The sequence below is a fragment of the Bufo gargarizans genome, chromosome 1 (genome assembly GCF_014858855.1).
Source record: "Bufo gargarizans isolate SCDJY-AF-19 chromosome 1, ASM1485885v1, whole genome shotgun sequence".
Lineage (NCBI taxonomy): Eukaryota > Metazoa > Chordata > Amphibia > Anura > Bufonidae > Bufo > Bufo gargarizans.
In genome coordinates, this window is record NC_058080.1 from 261,691,705 (window position 1) to 261,712,780 (window position 21,076).

Genomic DNA, 21,076 nt, shown 5'->3' on the forward strand with positions numbered 1-21,076 from the left:
TCTAACAAATCGGTTGTTAAATTCAATTTGGTTAAGAATACATTTGACCTGAATTGAAAGTGCTTCAATTGAGCTAAAATATATGTATACAACTCCTAGGATTCATAGTTGTCTCTCTTATCTTTCTCTCCTTTCTATTTTTTTATTAATTTTCTTAATTTTGTTATGCTAATTCAAATTTTAAAAATGTTCCACAATTGTCCCTTATTGATGGACGGTGCCTGCCCATGTATATACACACAGTAGTACTGGAATGTCTAAAGCAATGTCTTGTTTTGAACAAGCAGTCCAAAAATGATGCCTTAATAGGGGCAGATGCATGCCATGTTAACATACACACAGTAATGGGAAAAAGCAGTGGCATGTTCTGAACAAGCTTTCTAAAACTGTGCAATTGGAGGGTGGAGTCCGACTGACCAGTGAGGTGGAGGTCTAATCCCAAAAGGAATAAAGACTCAGATTTCTACACGTTTTCATAAACTTTAATGTTTTTTACTTTTAAGAATTTGTCTAAACCCTTTTTGAAACTGTCTACAATTCCTACTGTGACCAGTCCTGAGGAAGTCTATTCCGCAGCTTCACAGTTCTTACAGTAAAGAAGCGTTGACGCTTCCAGAGACTGAACTTTTTTCCTCTTCAATCGGAGGCAGTGCCCCCTTGTCTTTTGAGCGCATTTTACATGGAACAGCTTTTCACCGTATTTTTTGTACAAACTATGCAAACTATGATTTCCAAGCCTATAGACCTTACTTTACCTATTAAGTGTCTATGAGGGACAGTATCAAAAGCCTTTGCAAAATCTAGAAACACTACATCCACAGCCGCCCCTCTGTCCAGGCTACTACTCACCTCATCATAAAAACAAATGAGGTTAGTCTGACAACTTCTGTCCTTGGTAAACCCATGCTGGTTATCACTCATAATATTATTTATAGTGACATACTTCTGTATATAGTCCCTTAAGAGTCCTTCAAACATTTAAGAATATGTGAAATGACAGTTTACCGTGTTATCACTTTAAACTCAAGAAAATGCAATGGCAAACATGAAGGGCTCAAGAAAAAAAAAAAAATCCTAAGCAAGCTTCAAGCACACTCCTTAACTTGCCCTCCTTAAATTTAAGGAAATTCTTATTTTATGTATTTCAAAAACCCAAAGAACTTGTTTTCTAAACTGGTTGGAAAAAAATGAAGAAACTGTCATCACTAAGTTTGAGCACTTATGCCCAAAAATATCCTATTACTCAGAAGAGTTTCTATACATTTGCATATAAATTATATAAATGTATTGTTTTGCTTTTACTATTAAAAGTCAAAATTTTCATGGACAAGGATAAATTATATTAGTATCGCTCTGTTTACACTAGAATCATGGTTTCTATTTTTACATGAGCCCTGATATATACAATGGAGCCATTATTGTCTGTTTTGTAATGAATTCTGACATATTCCATTTACTTCTAATAAGTTCATTAAGCTTTATTTTTCTTTTAGTGCATAATATAGATCAAAATGCCACACTATTCTGACCATCAAAGAGAAATAAAACCTAAAAAAAAGCTTAAAATACTTTAAACATATTTAGGCATATTAACCTGAAAAAAGGCTATCTTAGGCCTCATGCACACGACCGTTTTTTTTGCGGTCCGCAAAAACGGGTTCCGTAGTTCCGTGATCCGTGTCCGTTTTTCCTTCCGTGGGTCTTCCTAGATTTTTGGAGGATCCACGGACACGAAGGAAAAAGTCGTTTTGGTGTCCGCCTGGCCGTGCGGAGCCAAACGGATCCGTCCTGACTTACAATGCAAGTCAATGGGGACGGATCCATTTGACGTTGACACAATATGGTGCAATTGCAAACGGATCCGTCCCCCATTGACTTTCAATGTAAAGTCAGGAGTCCCTATTATACCATCGGATCAGAGTTTTCTCCAATTCGATGGTATATTTTAACTTAAAGCGTCCCCATCACCATGGGAACGCCTCTATGTTAGAATATACCATCGGATTTAAGTTACATCGTGAAAACTCATATCCGACAGTATATTCTAACACAGAGGCGTTCCCATGGTAATGGTGACGCTTCAAGTTAGAATATACTACAAACTGTGTACATGACTGCCCCCTGCTGCCTGGCAGCACCCGATCTCTTACAGGGGGCTGTGATCCGCACAATTAACCCCTCAGGTGCCGCACCTGAAGGGGTTAATTGTGCGTATCATAGACCCTGTAAGAGGTCAGAGGCTGCCAGGCAGCAGGGGGCAGACCTCCCTCCCTCCCCAATTTGAATATCATTGGTGGCCAGTGTGACCCCCCTCCCTCCCTCTATTGTATTATCATTGGTGGCCAGTGTGTGCCCCCCCTCCCTCCCTCTATTGTATTATCATTGGTGGCACAGTGTGCGGACCCCCCGGCCCCCTCCCTCCCTCTATTGTATTATCATTGGTGGCACAGTGTGCGGGCCCCCCGCCCCCCTCCCTCCCTCTATTGTATTAATATCATTGGTGGCACAGTGTGCGGCCCCCCCTCCCTCCCTCTATTGTATTAATATCATTGGTGGCACAGTGTGCGGCCCCCCTCCCTCCCTCTATTGTATTATCATTGGTGGCACAGTGTGCGGCCTCCCCTCCCCCGATCATTTGTGGCAGCGGAGAGTTCCGATCGGAGTCCCAGTTTAATCGCTGGGGCTCCGATCGGTAACCATGGCAACCAGGACGCTACTGCAGTCCTGGTTGCCATGGTTACTTAGCAATATTAGAAGCAGCATACTTACCTGCTGCGCTGTCTGTGACCGGCCGGGAGTTCCTCCTACTGGTAAGTGATAGGTCTGTGCGGCGCATTGCTTAATGATCTGTCACTTACCAGTAGGAGGAGCTCCCGACCGGTCACAGACAGCGCAGCAGGTAAGTACGATGCTTCTAATATTGCTAAGTAACCATGGCAACCAGAACTGCAGTAGTGTCCTGGTTGCCATGGTTACCGATCGGAGCCCCAGCGATTAAACTGGGACTCTGATCGGAACTCTCCTCTGCCACCAATGATCTGGGGGGAAGAGGGGAGGCCGCACACTGTGCCACCATTGACTTGAATGGGTCCGTGAACCGTTGACCATCAAAAAAATAGGACAGGTCAGGATACACGGATCACGGAGGCGGATGACAAACGGTGCATTTTCCGAGTTTTCAACTGACCCATTGAAAGTCAATGGGTCCGCAGAAAATCACGGAAAACGGAACAACGGCCACGGGTGCACACAACGGTCGTGTGCATGAGGCCTTAGGCGTATTTCAGATGCTGATTTAGAGAGGTCGAAAAAATAGGACGCGGCGTGGGCAGGGATGGGCCGCCTAGGCAGTACCTGGTATAGGTGTAGAAAATGGTCTAAATGTAATCCAGCCAGGAAGCTGTATTACATTTAGAAGCAGTGCTGGATGTGCAGAAGTTATGTAGAGGCCGCTGCCTCTACATAACTTTGGCAATCCACTGCCAGTGCAGGGGCTTTAATTAAAATGACCCCCTTTATTTGTGCCAAGGAATACAAAATGGTCACAAATCAAGAGCTCCAATCTAAACATCATTGAGCCTGTCTTGGACTACATGAAGAGACAGAAAGATTTGAGCAAGCTTACATCCACAGAAGACCTATGATTAGATCTCCAAGATGTTTGACCTCTCTACCAAGTCCTTTCAAAAACCGTGTGCAAAGGTGCTCACACCAAATAATGATTTGATTTAGAGTTCAATTTTTTTTTTAATTTAATTTTGATATTGTTAATTCTTACATTAAAGCATTTTTCCACCCCTGCCTGAAATGTTTGCACAATACTGTACTTGCCTGTCAGATGCCCAAAGGTTGCTCTTTAGACATCAGTAAGGCATTTAGAGTTTTATGAACCAATTTGGTGCTTGTGCAAATAACACTTTCTTGCACAAACACCAAACAAAGACACTGAACTGAAAGCCCTAAGACTCTATTATGCCAAGCATTTTTGGCATAATTATCAATAATATGCAATTAGAATTTATGGTCTGGTACTGTTTAACAAAAATAATCGCAATGATGTTACATAGAGAACTTTCAGAACAACATCAGTCCCTTCATCAGGAATACTTCATGAATGTATGAAGAAACAGCAATATATATACAATAAGAACAGAGACATGCTGTAATGAATGGACATTTCAAAAGCAACAGAATATAATTTTTCCTCAATTAGGCCTCATCCTGTCTGAACATCAGACAGTATAATACAGCCCATAGGGCCAATGTCTTCATTTACATTATAGAGCTCCACCAATCAGCATTGTTTCTAAATTATCTATGAATTTTACAACTTACAGTAAAAAAAAATAATACATTCCAATAATACATATATAGCAGACTGGGAGTGTTCTAATCCAAAAGCATACATAGCATACTAAGTAGTAGTATATAAAAATGCTCATTGTTTTAACTTGTCAAAGTTACTTTCCTACTAATTTAGACTGAGTCATTTCTGTGTTTAATGTGTGTCTTATGATTAACAGCAGTTTCCCCTTGCCTAGGTAGTTAAATTTTCTTTTTTGTACTGTAAATGAAAGACTTTAGTAAACCGGAAAAATTGTAATTAAAAAGTATGTCATCATTCCTTGAATATGTGCAGGTAGAAAAAAAGAAAAGAAAAAGGACAGCAATTGTGTAATGTATTGATCTATTCACTAAGCCTTTAAACTCATAAGAAACTATCAATAAAAAATTATACTATAGTAAAACCAATTACACCATATTAAATTCTACTGCATTGTTATCATGTCATGCTGATTTTGCCATTAGGATATCCAGTTGATATATTTATTGTCTACCTAAATTTAAGGGAATGCTTTGTGGTTTTATCTCAATCAAAGCTGCTCTTTTCCCCATTGATCTTCACTTCCTGGTCCCAGGCTGACATGCAGAAATTGCCAGAAAAGGCACACTCGTCAAAACAATGGTTGATTTGGATCACCACTATGGCCATTGACCAGCTGAACAAGCATCTCCAGAAATTTACTGCATGTCAAACTGGGAACAAAAAGCAGAGACCATCTGATACTGAAGAAGCTTTGGGATTGCAGCAACAAAGAATCAGTAAGAATGAGAATGGGATATTTTCTACATTGAACACATTCCTTTCTTGATAAAAATTGTCATACACAATACTAAAATATAAAAAACTAATCAATGTGAACAGTTATGGATGAATCTATTTATTAGAAAAATTAACAATTATATTTGAAATGATCTTATAAACAAATATTTAACTTTTATTTTTAGATGTGCTATCATAAACTAGTAGAACTTTAAAGAGGTCATTCAAGTGTTTAAAACCGATGACCAATTCTTAGGATAGGTTATCAGTATCTGATCGGTGGCGGTCCGATTTTTTACATCCCTACTGATCAGCTGTTTGAAGAGGCCACAGAGCTCTATGAGTGCCATGGCCTAGATCAGTGATATCACATTCATTAGTCACATGGCTTGGTTGTGGCTATGTCTCATTCAAGTGAATGGGTTTGAGCTGCAATACCAAGCACAGTTGTTAGCCAATAGATGGCCCTGTGCTTTGTAAGCTCCAAGTAGGCAATGGAGCTTACAGAAGCACTGTATGCTCTTCAAATAGCTAATCGGTGGGGGTGCAGACTATCGGAGCTCCACCAATTACATATTAGTGACTTATCCTGAAGATAGGCCATCAATATTAAACGCTCAGACAAGCCCTTTAAGAGATAAACAAAGGTTTATCCCCTCTCCCTGCTATTCTTCTCATTGGATGCCTATTGAATATAGAGTTAATAACTCTAGCAACACAGTATATATGTGAGATCTGCTATCCTGAATGTAGTTGCCCACTGGCAAAGAGATAGGTATTACATAGAGTAGGTTTCGTCTGGATTTAGGTCACCTTGCCTTGGTGGGTGGGCACAGATATGTTTTGATCAACATACAGTATATTTGATAAGAAACCTCATTTTTATGATATGGCATGTGGCATTAGTTTTTATATAGATTTTGCATGTAGTGCCTTGAGAGTGCTGTTACAGTATGTTCTGTAGACTCCCTATCATGCAATATGTTTATCTGCAGGCAGGTATGATTAGGCTTCTCCTATGACGGAATGAATAATGGAATGCCTCTTAAGGCATTCTGTTATGCATTCCGTCATGGAATTGTGTTTTGGTCCGTGGTAACAGAATCCATAACGCAATTCAGTAAATACCACAACACAAACCAAAAACGAATTTCAAAATATGAAATTCGCTCATCCCTAGTTATGATATATTGGAGAGGTATGGTGCGTTTTAGTATTGTTGCTTACACTTTGAGAATGTCTCCCATACAAAAAAAAAAACAAATTGCTGATTTCACTATAATTCTGCTGCAAATCCATTGCAAAATCTGCATGTATCAATTGAAGATTTTGTCACAAATTTTACTGCAGATTCACCACAGTTACACTGAAAGGGATTCAATTGATTATGGAAATTTGGAGAAATCATTTACATATTGCAGATTTAAAATGCACACCGCCCCTCGAAAAAGATATTATTCTTTAAAGCATGTGGATTAGGTTTGTATAAATAAATATGGTGAAAATATTTTGGAAAATACATTAAATAGATGAGAAAATTCCTAAATTGTGGACTCCTACCTTCCTGGACAACAACAAAGGGATTACTGCCATCGACAAATTTTTCTGTAAATGTGATCTTTTCCGTTTGCAAAATATCTTCATTTAAATTTAGATCATCGACTGCCATGCGAAATACGTCATAATCTTTTCTAGCAGAGTCATCAAAAATTGCCCCTGAAAAGAGAAAACAGTGCTGTTAATAGATGAACAAAAAGAGGGGTAAGCAGCAAAGTACAACAGTTATGGTTGTTAGAGGGGTTTTCTAATGTGAAATATTCATGACCTATCCTCAGGATAGGTCATTAGCAAATTGTCAGGGTCTGATATCCGGCACCCACACATATCAGCTATTTGAGGAATCCGTGTTGATCCATAGCCTTCATATAGCATACCAAGCACAGCGCCATCCATTGTATAGAGATTGTGCTTGGTTTTACAGCTCAGCCCCTTTTATTTGAATGAGACTGAGCTGCGTCTAGGACACTTGACTGATGAATGTGATGTTACTGGCCTCTTCAAACAGCTGTTCAAAAGTGGTTACCGGAGTCATACCCTGCCAATTTTATATTGATAACCTATCTGAGGATAGGTCAATATAAATATCTCACAAAACTTCTTTAAACAACGTCAAGACAAGACTTTGTTGTTTTGCGCACAAATTTACAGGACCTGATATCCGGTTATAAACTGTTGACTAGTGCTTCGCGACAGTGAATCGATTTGACCTGAAATAATCCATTTGCTCGCAACAGGCTGGCCGCCTCCATCTTTCTTGACGTCATCTTAGGCCGCGCAAGATTTTGTTTTAGACCTTCTAGCAAGGTGACAGTGGCCGGCCCATTGTGAGCAAGTGGATCAGGTAAGTATTATTATTATTTTTCTTTTTTACACTGTTCTTAATATCAGATGCCGCGATCATGCATGAACAAGGCATCTCAGGGGTATGATGACGAAAGCCTGCATTCATACAAGAAAGAAATGTGCTTCGTGACTAAGGAATTTGGCAAAGCAGCCAAATCAATTTTTTTTCTTTTTGCTCATCGCTACTGTTGACCATAAACTTGGCCTGTCTTCTCTCACAGGAATTAGTTCCTTCTACAGCTATGACAATTGATGCTATATAATGCATTAGGTATAATAGGTGTCTTTATAACTTATTCTGTAAGAAAAGCTTTTTAGTTGATGTACCATAATAAATGGCTCTGACTATACAAAATCCCGCTAAAATGAAGCAAATCTAGGATGACACTGCAGTTGAAGGTAACAGTACGTGAGAGCAGACATTTGAATGTAGTGAACACAATTCTTATGCATTAGCCTTTCTTCCCTTTTCCCATGTACACAAGGTACTGTGGCCAAACAATTCAAACAATTCATGTTTCATGGCTATTTCTATGTCCTCACAGATAATTTTGGAGATTTGTACTTGATTGCAGCTAGTGTTGTCTGTTTGCAGCGTATTATTGTTTTATAAATTATGACATATATACAGGGAACAATTTTTATTTAAATCACACTGTAATTAAGAAATAATAATTGTAATAATAATAATAATAATAATAATAATAATAATAATAACATATACCCATTATTTGAAATGTCTGTTAGGCCTCTTTCACACAGGCGTGTGTGCCCCCGTGGTCACGCTGCGGCCCTCAAAATGCGGGCCGCAATTCACAAGCACAGTCCGTTGGGCAGCCGCTGCGGATCGCGGACCCATTCATTTGAATGGGTCCGCGATCCGGCCATTCCGCAAAAAGATAGGACATGTTCTATCTTTTTGCGGAACGGAAGTACGGGATGAAACCCCACCCGTGCTTCCGTTCTGCACCATTCTGCATCTCTGGATTTGCGGACCCATTGAAGTGAATGGGTCCACATCCGTGATGCGGAATGCCCACGGAACGGCACCCGTGTTTGGCAGATGCGCAAATGCGGTCCGCAATACAGCAACGCGGCACACACGCCCATGTGAAAGAGGCCTTATTAAGCCTGGCATTTTTAGGTCAGGTGAGTTACATATGAGTGGCACAATAGAAGAGGTCAGACATAGATTGCTTTGTACATTTTTTTCATCTGTGACTGGCACTGATCCACTGACATCAAGTAATCACTTTCTCATAAAAAATAATAAGTTATTATGCAGCTACAGAATGTATTGTGTCATTATCTGCCCCTTCTCCTAATCCTTCTTTCCATTGACATCATCTGTCAGGGAAGAGTCGGAAGGTCCCCACACATTAGACTGTTGGCCGAGACACCTTTTTTTATCAAGTTTGGCCGACATTAGACTAACGTGTATGGTGGCCCATAGTCTCTGATCACATTGATGTCATGGTTGTTTTTCCTCTAGATTTAAGGGGTATTACAAACTCAACAGGGGTTGGTTTAGCATATTTTACACATTTTAATTATTTGCTTTCATACTGTATCTTATAAACGTGACAATACAAATAAGTCAATATATAAGAATTGCATAGCATGAGTGTGAATAATTGCTTAGCATACTAGCCATTTGGTACATGGGATATGATCGTATGAAATGATTGTTTATCATTATAGGAGATCTTCCAGATTTGGGGCATGAGAATCTTTAAAATCTATAAAACATAAGCTGCCATTCTGATCTTATGAAAGCCATTTGACTGTAGCATCAGTTTACTACAATACCAGTTGAGTGAATTCTTCAGTAGATAAAAAAGGGATATACTGCTCTCTGTCTAGTGCATAGCCTAAGGGGTGGGGGAGGAGTCATCAATTAGGAAGTCAAAAATACTTCTTATTATTGCATCAATTATTAAAGTGGTTGTGTCACTTCAGCAAATAGCATTTATGTAGAGTAAGTTAAAACAAATCACTTAGCAATGCATTTTGATTGTTAATATTGCTTCCTTTGCTGGCTGGATTTATTTATTTTTATCACATTACATGCTGCTCATTTCCATGGTTATGACCACTCTGCAATCCATCAGTGGTGGTTGTGCTTGCACACTGTAGGAAAAAGTGTCAGCATCTCAGGTGGTCAGGACCACGGGAGCACACATAGGCTAGTGTTTTTTTTCTATAGTGTGCAAGCATGGCTATAGCTGATGGATTGCAGGGTGGTCATAACAATGGGAGCAAGCAGTGTGTATAATGATGAATACTATTTGCTGAGGTGATAAAACCTCTTTAAGGCTCTAAAGCAATGTAGGGGATTTACTAATACTGTATAATATTAAGATAATGCACACTTAGACTAGGCAGTCTAAAAATGTTCCAGTCACTGCGGATAATGAGGATGATAAACACACTTTTAGACTCTCTAGCAAATTAGCATATTTTACTTCTGCTGGTATCAGAGAGGGGTATGGCCCTATGACACAGGCAGATTATTATTAAGGTGATCGCTAATGAGCGTTCATATGAACGCTTGTTAGCAATCATCTTGCAGTGTAATACTAATACAAATGCTTGTTCATTGGGTAATCGGGATCTTTTAACATGTTAAAAAATCCTGGTTTGCTGGCTGCAGGTCAAGCCATATAATAGAAAAACCATGAGACAGTATAGAGATGAGCAATGCATTAGCGATTGCTCGTCCCTATACTGAGGAGGAGATCGCTGTATGTAATGACATGTTTTTGCTCTGCTTTTTGAGAGGAAATTTGAGAGACTTTAGAGTGTTATGTACCATTTTTTGAGGCAATTAGAGCATACTTGATTCAGGTAGACTCAATTTAAACCTTTTTTTGTTGTTGACGAATCAGAGATAAAACAAATTTCAAGAGAAAGGACCTAGGGGCGGAGCCTGACCGCTGAGCGTGATGGAGGTCTGAGACAGAGCTCCTGCCGCTTAGACCCGTGTTTCAGCATATAAAGACACCCAGATTCAAACAAATATGGTAAAAATCGGGAGAGACAAACCCAGAGACCATCTAGCAACCCCTAAACACAAAAAGGGGCAGACGGAGATGGACCGGTTTATCAGAAAGAAGCTAGCGCTCTCATCGGCGCGATTAAGCAAGATGGCGCCGCAGCCCTCGATACCAGACTCAGAGGAAGAGGACGGAGAGGAATGCACAGGTGCCGAGGGAGGAAAAGAAACGGTCGATACCGTACAATCGGACGACAACAATACCATCCTCACGAGATCCTTCCTCAAAGACTCACTAACCCATGCACTGGCACCACTGCTCCAGGAAGTTAGAGATATGAGGGAAGATGTAAAATCACTAGGCCACAGGGTCGAGTCCCTGAAAGGGAACCAAAGCCTCCTTGCAAATAGAGCGACTGCAGTATCCGATCTCCTGGACATGCAAGCTAAATTGCTCAACACAGCTTTGATGCTAATTGAAGACCAGGAGAATCGGAGCAGAAGAAAAAACATTCGATTTAAAGGCCTACCTGAATCAGTAAGTAATGCTGACCTTAAAGATACTGCCGAACAACTTTTTATTGATTTATTAGGGGCAGATAAAGCTCAAGGCATCACCATCGAAAGGACTCACAGATCCCTGCGACCAGTCCCAAAGAAAGGGGAACTCCATGCGATGTTATCTGCGGCCTACTAAGTTTTAGGAGCACCGCGGCCCTACTACAAGCGGTGCGAGAAAAGAAGGAGCTACACTACGAGGATGAAAAAATATCCTTATATCAGGGCATAGCCCCATCCATGCTATATAAAAGAAAACTGATGAAACCACTAATGGACCACCTCAGAGAACAAAAGATATTGTATAGGTGGCTCTATCCTTTCGGTCTCACCTTCAGCAAAGATGGCCGACGCTTTACGATCCGAACCCCAGCAGATCTGCCAGAAGTATGGGAGCATCTCGACATCGACCCCATATCGGTGGACTCTTGGATGCCGGTAGACAGTTCGGGTAGACAGCTGCCTCCTCTACCAAGATTGGAACCGTGGTCGACCCCGGCCAGAAACAGACATTCGAGATCTAGCCGAAGATGAGTCATATCTCATGGCCTGAAGCTACTTACCAAGAACACAAGCTAACTGAGTATTAAGTTCTCGTTTATTATTCTGCGATTGCACTTACTAATACTCTTTTCCCACATTCAATGCTAGCAATGTAACTTATACACTGCACTCTCTTCACTCATGTTCCACCTGCTGTCTATCTCACCTGTTGTCTCTCCTCTCTTCACTTTAGAGATTCTGGATTCAGAAATAGGTATGTCTGCAGTCGGCGGCCATGAGATGGGCCCGCCTACTGCTACACATACAATCACAGTTAGCGATAGTTATTTGGTGTCTTTATCTTTTTCTATATCTAACCATATGGTTTATGCATATATGTACCATGATTCAGGGATAACTTAACCCTGTACAGACCATTAGTTCAGTGGATATTATGTATGATCACGCTGACTATATACTTCCATCCCTACATTACAAACCTCCCCATTTCGTTCCTAAGATGCCCTTCTCCCTTCCTATCATCGTCGGAGTATCTCCCCTCCTCCCTCCCCCCTCCCCTCTCTGGTTACCCTACCCTTCCCCTCCCCACTCAGGTTTGTAAGGTCAGCCATTGATGTATTTCTTGGAAACTGTTCACCCTGAACTGTTCTCAACGGTGCGATTAAAGATTACGTTCCTCTACACACACTAAACAAGGGTCTGCGGTGACAGAGCGGGAATCCCGTGGGTCCCTTTGCTCCCGCATACCCCCTCTACATGTATGAAAATGGCCAAAGTACTAGGCCCATTCTATCATGTAGAAGTCCTAGGTCCTCCTCAAAACAAGCTCTAAGAACGACACCTAATGGACCTTTTTTGTTGTCAATAAGTCAAAATTGAATGACTATGTTATTGTTTCTTTTATGCATAGTTTTCTACAAGCTGTTCCCGGGACTTTTTACCCAGATGACTGCACTACCTTACAAATCTCAACACCATGGCAACTGTAACCACAACTAACTTTAACGTCAGAGGCTTCAACTCACCTCAAAAGAGGTCTCAGGTACTCGCTCTCTTGAAGAAGAGCAATTCAGACATTTGCTTTCTTCAAGAGACCCATTTAAAATCGGACAGAATACCTAAATTACCACATATACGATATGACAAATGGTTTCACTCTACTTATAAAAAAGCAGCCAGAGGAGTCAGTATAGCAATAGCTAAACACATACCCTTTGAACACATCTTAACGCTTTCAGATCTTGAGGGACGTTATATCTTTGTCAAAGGCAAGATAGGTCACACCTTAATATCCCTAGCTAGCATCTACGCACCAAATAAAAATCAACATAAGTGGCTCAAAACCACACTTGAAAAATTTCAAACGTTTTCAGAGGGGCTACTGCTAGTAGGAGGAGATCTGAATGTTTCCCTCAATCCAAGTTTGGATACTTCCAAAGGTGTATCATCTTTAGCTAAAACAACTCTTGGAAGCATTCAAAAACTTCTAACCAAGACTCACTTAATAGATATATGGAGAACCCTCAATGCCTCGACTAAAGATTACTCCTACTATTCACAAGTCCATCATTCTTTCCAAAGAATAGACTATATATTCATCTCGGACGCTCATTTGAATACCCTTGAAAAAGCAGAAATTGGTTCCATCACAATTTCAGATCACGCACCGGTCTCGGCGTGCATGTCCTTTTCCTCCCTTCCAGCGAGAGAATGGACATGGAGGCTAAATGAAACCTTGCTAGATGCAGATCTGTCCAAAAAATTGGCCCTTTATTTTCAAGAAAACAAACCATCCAACACTTCTTAAACCATAGTTTGGGAAGCTCACAAAGCTTTCATTAGAACTAATAGCCCTGGGGACTAAGGTCAAAAAAGACAGACAAAATATGTTAAATTCTCTTCTATCACAAATTGCGGCTTTAGAATCTATACAGAAACATTCCAAAGCAAAGATTATGAATGAGGACCTGATCTCTCTTCACAATAAACTAAAAGAGTTGCTTAATATTAGATGTGCCAAGGCGTACAAGTATGCACAATTCAAACACTATGCACATGGAGACAGGGGCAGCAAACTAACATCCTACCTAATCAAGAAAAGGAAAGACAGCCAGTTTATCAAATGCATTAAAATGCACACGGGCAACCTGGTCCAAGACACGGGAGAAATTGCTACTGAATTCAGCCACTTTTATAGTCAACTATATAACATCCCCCCGAACTCACAAACAGACACGAAGCTGCAAAAAATTGACGCTTTTCTTTCCAAGCTTAATCTCCCTAACATTTCCGGAGAAGATAGTCTATCCCTGTTAGCTCCTATCACCGCGGACGAACTAACGAGCATTGTCAAATCACTCCCTAATGGAAAAGCCCCAGGTCCAGATGGTCTACCTGCTGGATACTACAAAAAATTGCTCCCGATCCTTCTCCCTCACATGACAGCATGGTGCCAAGCACTTATGTCGGGTACTCGCCCTCCAAAACAAACTCTAGAAGCTACCATCACAGTTATAGCGAAAGAAGGCAAAAAAGAAACAGAGTGCGGTAGCTATAGACCAATCTCTCTCCTCAATTTAGACGTTAAGGTATGGGCGAAGATCCTAGCAAACCGACTTAATAAAATAGTTCCAAAAATAATCCACCAAGACCAGGCCGGATTTGTTAGGGGAAGAGAAGGGAATTTTCACTCTTGCAGAGTCCTTCACGCGATCAAGTTGACTAAGTCTAGGAAATGTCCTCTCATCCTTCTCGGCACTGATGCCGAGAAGGCATTTGACTGCGTCGACAGGTCATATATGCAAAAAGCACTTCTCAGATTCGGTATACCCCCCCTCTTTGTTACTGCAGTTATGTCTCTTTACCACCATCCTAGTGCAAGAGTGAGGGTCAACGGCACTCTATCAAAACCGTTTAACATAAGTAATGGCACTCGCCAAGGTTGTCTGTTGTCCCCCACTCTTTTCATTATCACTATGGAGACTTTATTGCATTCGATAAGAGACAATCAATTGATCAAAGGAATGAAAACCAATCAGGAAGAACATAAATGTGCCGCTTTTGCGGATGACCTTCTACTCCTAATTACAAACCCCATTCAAGCATTCCCACCACTCATGACCCTATTCGAACAATTTGGATCACTATCAAATTTTAAAATTAATTATTCTAAGTCCGAAGCACTTAATATTTCCATCCCATCATCCCAAGTCCAACTCCTACGCTCCTCCTACCCATTCGTATGGCAACAAGAAAAAATCAAGTATCTTGGCATTTTCCTAACAAACGACATAAAATCCCTTTACTCCATGAACTACACTCCTTTGCTAAATAAAATCAAAGACCAGCTAGGTTCGCTCTCTCTTCCCTTTGTGTCCTGGCTAGGTAGAAAAAACTTACTCCAGACATATATTATGCCTAAATTGCTGTATCTCCTTCAAATGGTCCCCATCCACCTACCGCAATCCTTTTTTGCCACTACGCGTTCCTTGTTCTCCTCTTTCCTCTGGAAGGGGAAGAAATCATGCCTAGCGTACGACAAACTAATTAGAGATAGATCACAAGGAGGTATGGGTCTACCAGATGCTCAGACCTATTACAGAGCAATTCAACTAAAAAGATAGTTGCAATTGTGCATCCCCAAATTCAGAATACTAGGTTCCGACATAGAAATCCTATCTTTGACCAAATGCCAATTAGCAAGCCTGTGGGGTATAAAAAAATCTACACATCCGATTGATGGTCTGACCAAGGGGATCTTTTCAACCTTCAGTACTATCTCCAAACACATACAACTGCTCTCTGACCCCCCTAGTTTTCTTCCTTCCCCACTAGCCCCCTTTCTGGTTTATCCCGCCATCTCTAACCAACCAGATTTTTGGAATTCACTCAAAGATACAACTCTAGGGGATTTAATGGCTAGCGCTAACACAACAGCAGAGAGGGTAGCAATAGGTTCCCTTCATATAAAGAAGGATAATTTTTTAGATCTGAAGGTATTCAAAGATACTTGTGCTAAATTACATGATAAATACAAAATTACCAAGAAACTCACTTGGTTTGAAAAAATAGTACAAGACCGAGAGACCCTTAGACACACAATCTCTAATATCTACAAGAACCTGCTCCACTTACGAAAACAGAGAAGCCAGATTATATTGCTCAGTGGGAGAAAGATCTAGGGATATCACTAAATGCGAAAGAAATAGACCAAATACATCTAAGATCACACGGGTTTTCTAGATGCGTAAAAATCCAAGAACACTAATACAAAACAATGGTTCGGTGGTATAATGACCCTAGCAAACTCCATAAGAAGGGTCTGTCCTCATCGGACACATGTTGGAGATGCCTTCAAGACGAGGGTACCCTAGGTCATATAATGTGGTCATGCCCTAAACTAGTCAATTTTTGGTCAAATATTGAAACTGAAATAAATAACATTTGCAGCCTCTCCATTAAGCTTACCCCTTCTTCAGTACTCTTATGGCTTCCAGGTAAAGGTTGGTCTCCTAAAGCCTTTGATCTAGCTACATGGCTGGTTCAAGCAGCTAGGTCACTGATACCTTTGCATTGGCTGGACCGGGACCCTCCCACCATTTCTCAGTGGAAGATCAAGGTTGATCATCTTTTTCTCATGGAAGAACTTAGCAGCTGGGCCAATCGCTCGCACTCCAAATTCCTTAAATTATGGAAACCATGGATTGAATACAAGAAAACTTAGTCTTCAAAACCTGTACACTACACAATTCCACCTCTTGTTACAATCCCCTCTTGAGTATTTAACCTAAGATGGATTAAATGAGTACCTCTCCCATTTGAAATTTGTAGTGGTCGCATATGCAGTCTAAATAAATAAATCCAAAACATACACATCACTTTTCTTTTACAACTTACCAATTTTTTGTGCCTGGGAACAGCTTATGTGTTTCTTCTTGTTCTTGTTACGTTCATTTTGTTCGATACAAGGAGGTCTCATTAGCCCTCCAGATGTTAATTCAATATGTCACACCTGCTGTCACTTGATTTCTGCTTTTCATTGGGACTATAACTTCTACTGTGATATGTAAACAGTTTTAACCCATGCAAACCGAGCAGATTACTGATCATCTACCAAACCTGTCAATCTACGCAAATTGGTAATCTCCTTTATTGTACGAGTGACTCTTTTTAGCCGTTGTTACATGCACATTATTGATAACCCGATTTCTAACACCTTCTTTTTTCTGTGAAATGTAATGCTACAATTGTCGCATATTTGTTGTATGTGAAAATCAAATAAAAAGATATTTGTTAAAAAAAAATTAAAAATTCAAGAAATTTGCTCATTTCTAATCAATATCCACCTTTTGGTCGAATTTTTTTGTGTCTGCTTGGTTTGAAGCAATTTTTATACAAAATCTACATGTTGCATATTGTTTGCTAAATTTGTTAAACAAATTATCTATAGATTTTTCACTCTAGTCACATTTATTGCAAAGGAACTGGATTACACATAAACTTTTTTGTGAAAAAAGTAGCAGTGATCAAACTGGATAAAAATGTAGTTCTTACAACAAAATCTGTCAACCTCTTAGTGGAACAAACCATCCTAAAAATTGTGCAAATATATCATAACTTTGATGCAACTGCCTACTCAAAACAGGAAAATCACTCCACTTTACTGATGCAGTGCACACAATACATTACCCCCCTAAGCTTATACCACCTCTTCAAGCAAATGTTTGATGCACAATGTTGCATCCTAAACTACACACCTTTCCACACTAGAAAACACACATGTTCTCCTAAACCAGGTCCCTTTTTGAGCATGGCAGTAACTTTGTTTACAACCCTTAATGAATATGGTTTAAGGCATGTTCGCCATAACTCTGTTTCTTTTGCAATAGTAAATCTGCCCAATTGTACTATATCAACTTTTTCTGCTGTATTCTAAAAAATTATCTGAAAAACTTCTGCCCAACTAGTATGTTTGCAAAATGTGATTAAACTATGGAAACTGTAGAGATGTTTGTCAAAATAACTGAAATTGTCGGGAGCATGGATAGCTGCTGGACTGCTAAGACGCATTATTACAGAGCTCCTAAGCTCAACTTTGTCTATCCATGGCAATCGGTGGAATTACGAGCTACTTTTGGCTGATATTGGCAGAAATATCATACTGACCTGCCCTGGAACCCCAATAACAGTACTGAAACTTGAGCAAACCACTACCGCACTAAACCCCGCAGCTCCATACACGGGCCCATTCGCAGCACAGGAAGCTGGGAGCCGATACTGGCCACATACCTTGGAGACACCCCCCACCCAGAACATCCGTGGAGGCAATTAATTTACCCCTCCTCCCGGCAAGTCCCAGGCATGGACAATGGCGTCAAGTTGTTTTTTTCCCTGTCCTGAAGTGTGCAAGCGCCACACTCCAAGACTTTCTGTGCCACCGCCACCACGCCGTCTCACCCCATCTGATAAGGCCCAGACTCAATCACAAATCAGCTTCACACATGTGTAAGTCAGTTAGTAAGGACCCCATTACTGGCCTTCCACACCCTTAACAGCTTGGTTCAAAAACATTTCAAACTGCTCAAATAGTCTTTCACCACCTGCAATATATTATTATCTTAATACTACAATGGAGGACGTGGCCCTAATTTTTATGGTGACTGTTTGCTCAGTTACTAGTACCTCTATACCATCTAATTAGATGTAACATCACCTTGCAGTACCACAAGACCAAACCACCTGGCACATAAACAGTTTCCACCTCCCTTGCCAACATGGTCTAAATTGTAAACTCCAACGCCAAAGAGGCCATCAACACTCAGAAAACAATAAATGCTAAAGGAGACATGAATAAAAACATGACAAAAAAAGAATGTTGTGGCAGCTGTAAATAAACTGATAACTTCATCTAAAGACACACTATGGTTGGCACAAGTCGACTCTGGAAATGACAGATAGCGAAATGGAGGCCCTTATTCAACAGGACTCTCTATCAATATCAGACTCTTTCTTACAGAAATCATTAAATAGAGCTTATAAAGCGTAACTGCCATTTCACTACCATAAATGAAATTTCTAACATATGTGATGCTGAAGGAAAGATATTCATGAAGCTAAATTTTTCAGTTAATGTTACCTTTCTGATGTCTATGTTCAGCCCTTAACAACCCTATTTCTCTGTGCCTCTATTTTAGCATCTTCCTAAGATGACCTCTGCTGCACTTCCTGTGTAAATATTTGCCATGTCCTTGAGGCCATCCTGTATTTCCCTCACTTCCCATAACCCTTTGGTCTCCTCACATGAGCTAGCAGACAAACAAGATAAATGTGTATCCTCTCACATACAGCTGTCCAGAGACAGACAAGACCAATCAGCATGTAGATAACTCCCCCCACTACCCTAGAGCAGTGTGTATCCTCTCATATACAGCTAACCAGAGACAAACAAGATCAATCAGAATGCAGATAACTTCCCCCACTACCCCAGAGCAGTGTGTATTGTCTCACATACAGCTGACCAGAGACAGACAAGACCAATCAGAATGCAAATAACTTCCACCACTACCCCAGCGCAGTGTGTATCTTCTCACATACAGCTAACCAGAGAAAAACAAGCCCTGAAATCAGTAAGCATTAGTTTTAGCCTCTTAACAGTCACCTTAAAATTGGGAAAACCCTCTCTAAAATGTCACTTTTTTTAATTCTAGATTTTTTATGTGTGTCTGCAGTAATTCTTTTTGGCGCACAACTCAGGGGACACTATTCCATTTTTAACCACTTAGTGACATCATTACTATTAGCCTTAAGGACAAATAATATTTTATCCCTTTGTGTTCTAGCAGTCATAAATTTTTTCTTCTTAATTTTAATTTTTATTGTGCGAGATTAGTTGTAGGTTTTTTACAAACCATTTTGGGGTATATATAGTGTATTAAATAACTTTTATTATTTTATTTTTAGGGGGAAAGATAAAAAAAACAGCAATTTTTACATTATGTTGTGGAATTTTTTAAAAGGCGTTCACTCTGTGGTAAAACTAACATAATTTTATTATGTGGGTCCATACAATGATGATATTTAGAGATGAGCTAAATTTTCGGGGAAAATTCAGTTAGATCCGAATAAATATGCAGAAAATTGCGTTAAAAAACTGCTATTTCCTGGCTGCTGAGAGACATTATAGTTGTGTAGAACACTGTGCCTTGTAGTAATACGTATAGGGAGTCTGCTTTGGTAGTGAAACAATACTGTGAGTCCGTTTGACATGCAGATGACAGGAGTCGCTCTTAGAATCACAGCATACTTCACTTATTTGGGCGGTTACGGGGTTAAAACTGACCAAATAACTCAAATATCAACTCAGCTTTACAGGTAGATGTTAGCATCAAGAAGAAGTGCACTCCTTTTGTACCCTCGTCAGCTTATTCCATATAGATGTCTACAGAACCTGTTCTATTAAACGCTTATAGAAGTAGAGACCCCCAACAGAGTGGAGAGGGTGTAAGTAGTAAGTTTGTGTTGACGTCACTGATTAATTTTCCCCATTCTCTGATCCGTCAGAACAATTACCCAGAAAAAACTGATCCTGTCTGTGGAGCATACGCCTTCACTCGATCAGCATTTGATCAATAATCCATCAGTATTGCTAAAGGCAAAAAAATAAATAAAAATGAAGTGGATCTAAAACAGAGATGGCACGTGAATGGAATATTTGCATGTCTTCTGTGTTTTCTACCCACTCCTGCTTTTGGCTACCAAATCATAAGCAAATTCTAATGGGACCATACAGGCCTTAAAGCTGCTATGCAGACAGGATCTGTTGTGTGTCTCGTTTTCCTTCCTTCTGACAGATCAGAAGACGTGTCCAATAAATGATGATGTCAGCCAAGCCGAAAGCAAAAATAATGGACCAGTCATGAAGTGGCGAGGGTGAAAACAGCATGAGAAGTCCACAGAGTGGACCTATGACATAGTGGTGAGGTTAAAGCATCTTGAGGAGACCACAGAGTCTGGAGATGGCACCAGCAGAATCAGGAGGAGGCCACAAAGCAGCACAATGACAGAGTCTAGAGGTGGCAGCATGAGGAGACCACAGAGCGGCACAATGACAGAGTCCGGAGGTGGCGGCAGCAGCAGCCTCAGGAGAAGGCCACAAAGCAGCACAATGACAGAGTCTAGAGGTGGCAGCATGAGGAGACCACATAGTGGCACAATGACAGAGTCTGTGGAGGTGGCGGCAGTATTAGGAGGCCACAGAGTGGCAAGGTGACATACTGTGGAGTTTGGTGGCAATAACAGTACCCGCTGAAGATGGTGGGTAAAAGAAGGAACACTTGATCAGATGTGTGGCATCAGGCGGGTAACAGCATCAGAATAGTAGCTGAGGCAGGTAGCGAGAAGAAAATGGTCTCTTTTGTCAAATTGTTGGTATGGCACCATGGATGATCTAGTCTGATGCATCAGGCATTGGTGTGTGGAAACCCTGGCTGATCCACGACTGATTCATCTTGATG

General features: G+C 40.5%; 1 protein-coding gene across 1 annotated transcript in view; it reads right to left on the minus strand.

The window, feature by feature from the left end:
• The window catches only part of GRID2 (glutamate ionotropic receptor delta type subunit 2), a 1,539,079-nt gene that overhangs the window by 1,278,640 nt on the left and 239,363 nt on the right, over positions 1-21,076 (minus strand). The window contains exon 2 of the mRNA XM_044302725.1: positions 6,665-6,820. Within this exon, the coding sequence (XP_044158660.1) occupies positions 6,665-6,820 (156 nt within the window). The remainder of the gene's footprint in view (positions 1-6,664; positions 6,821-21,076) is intronic.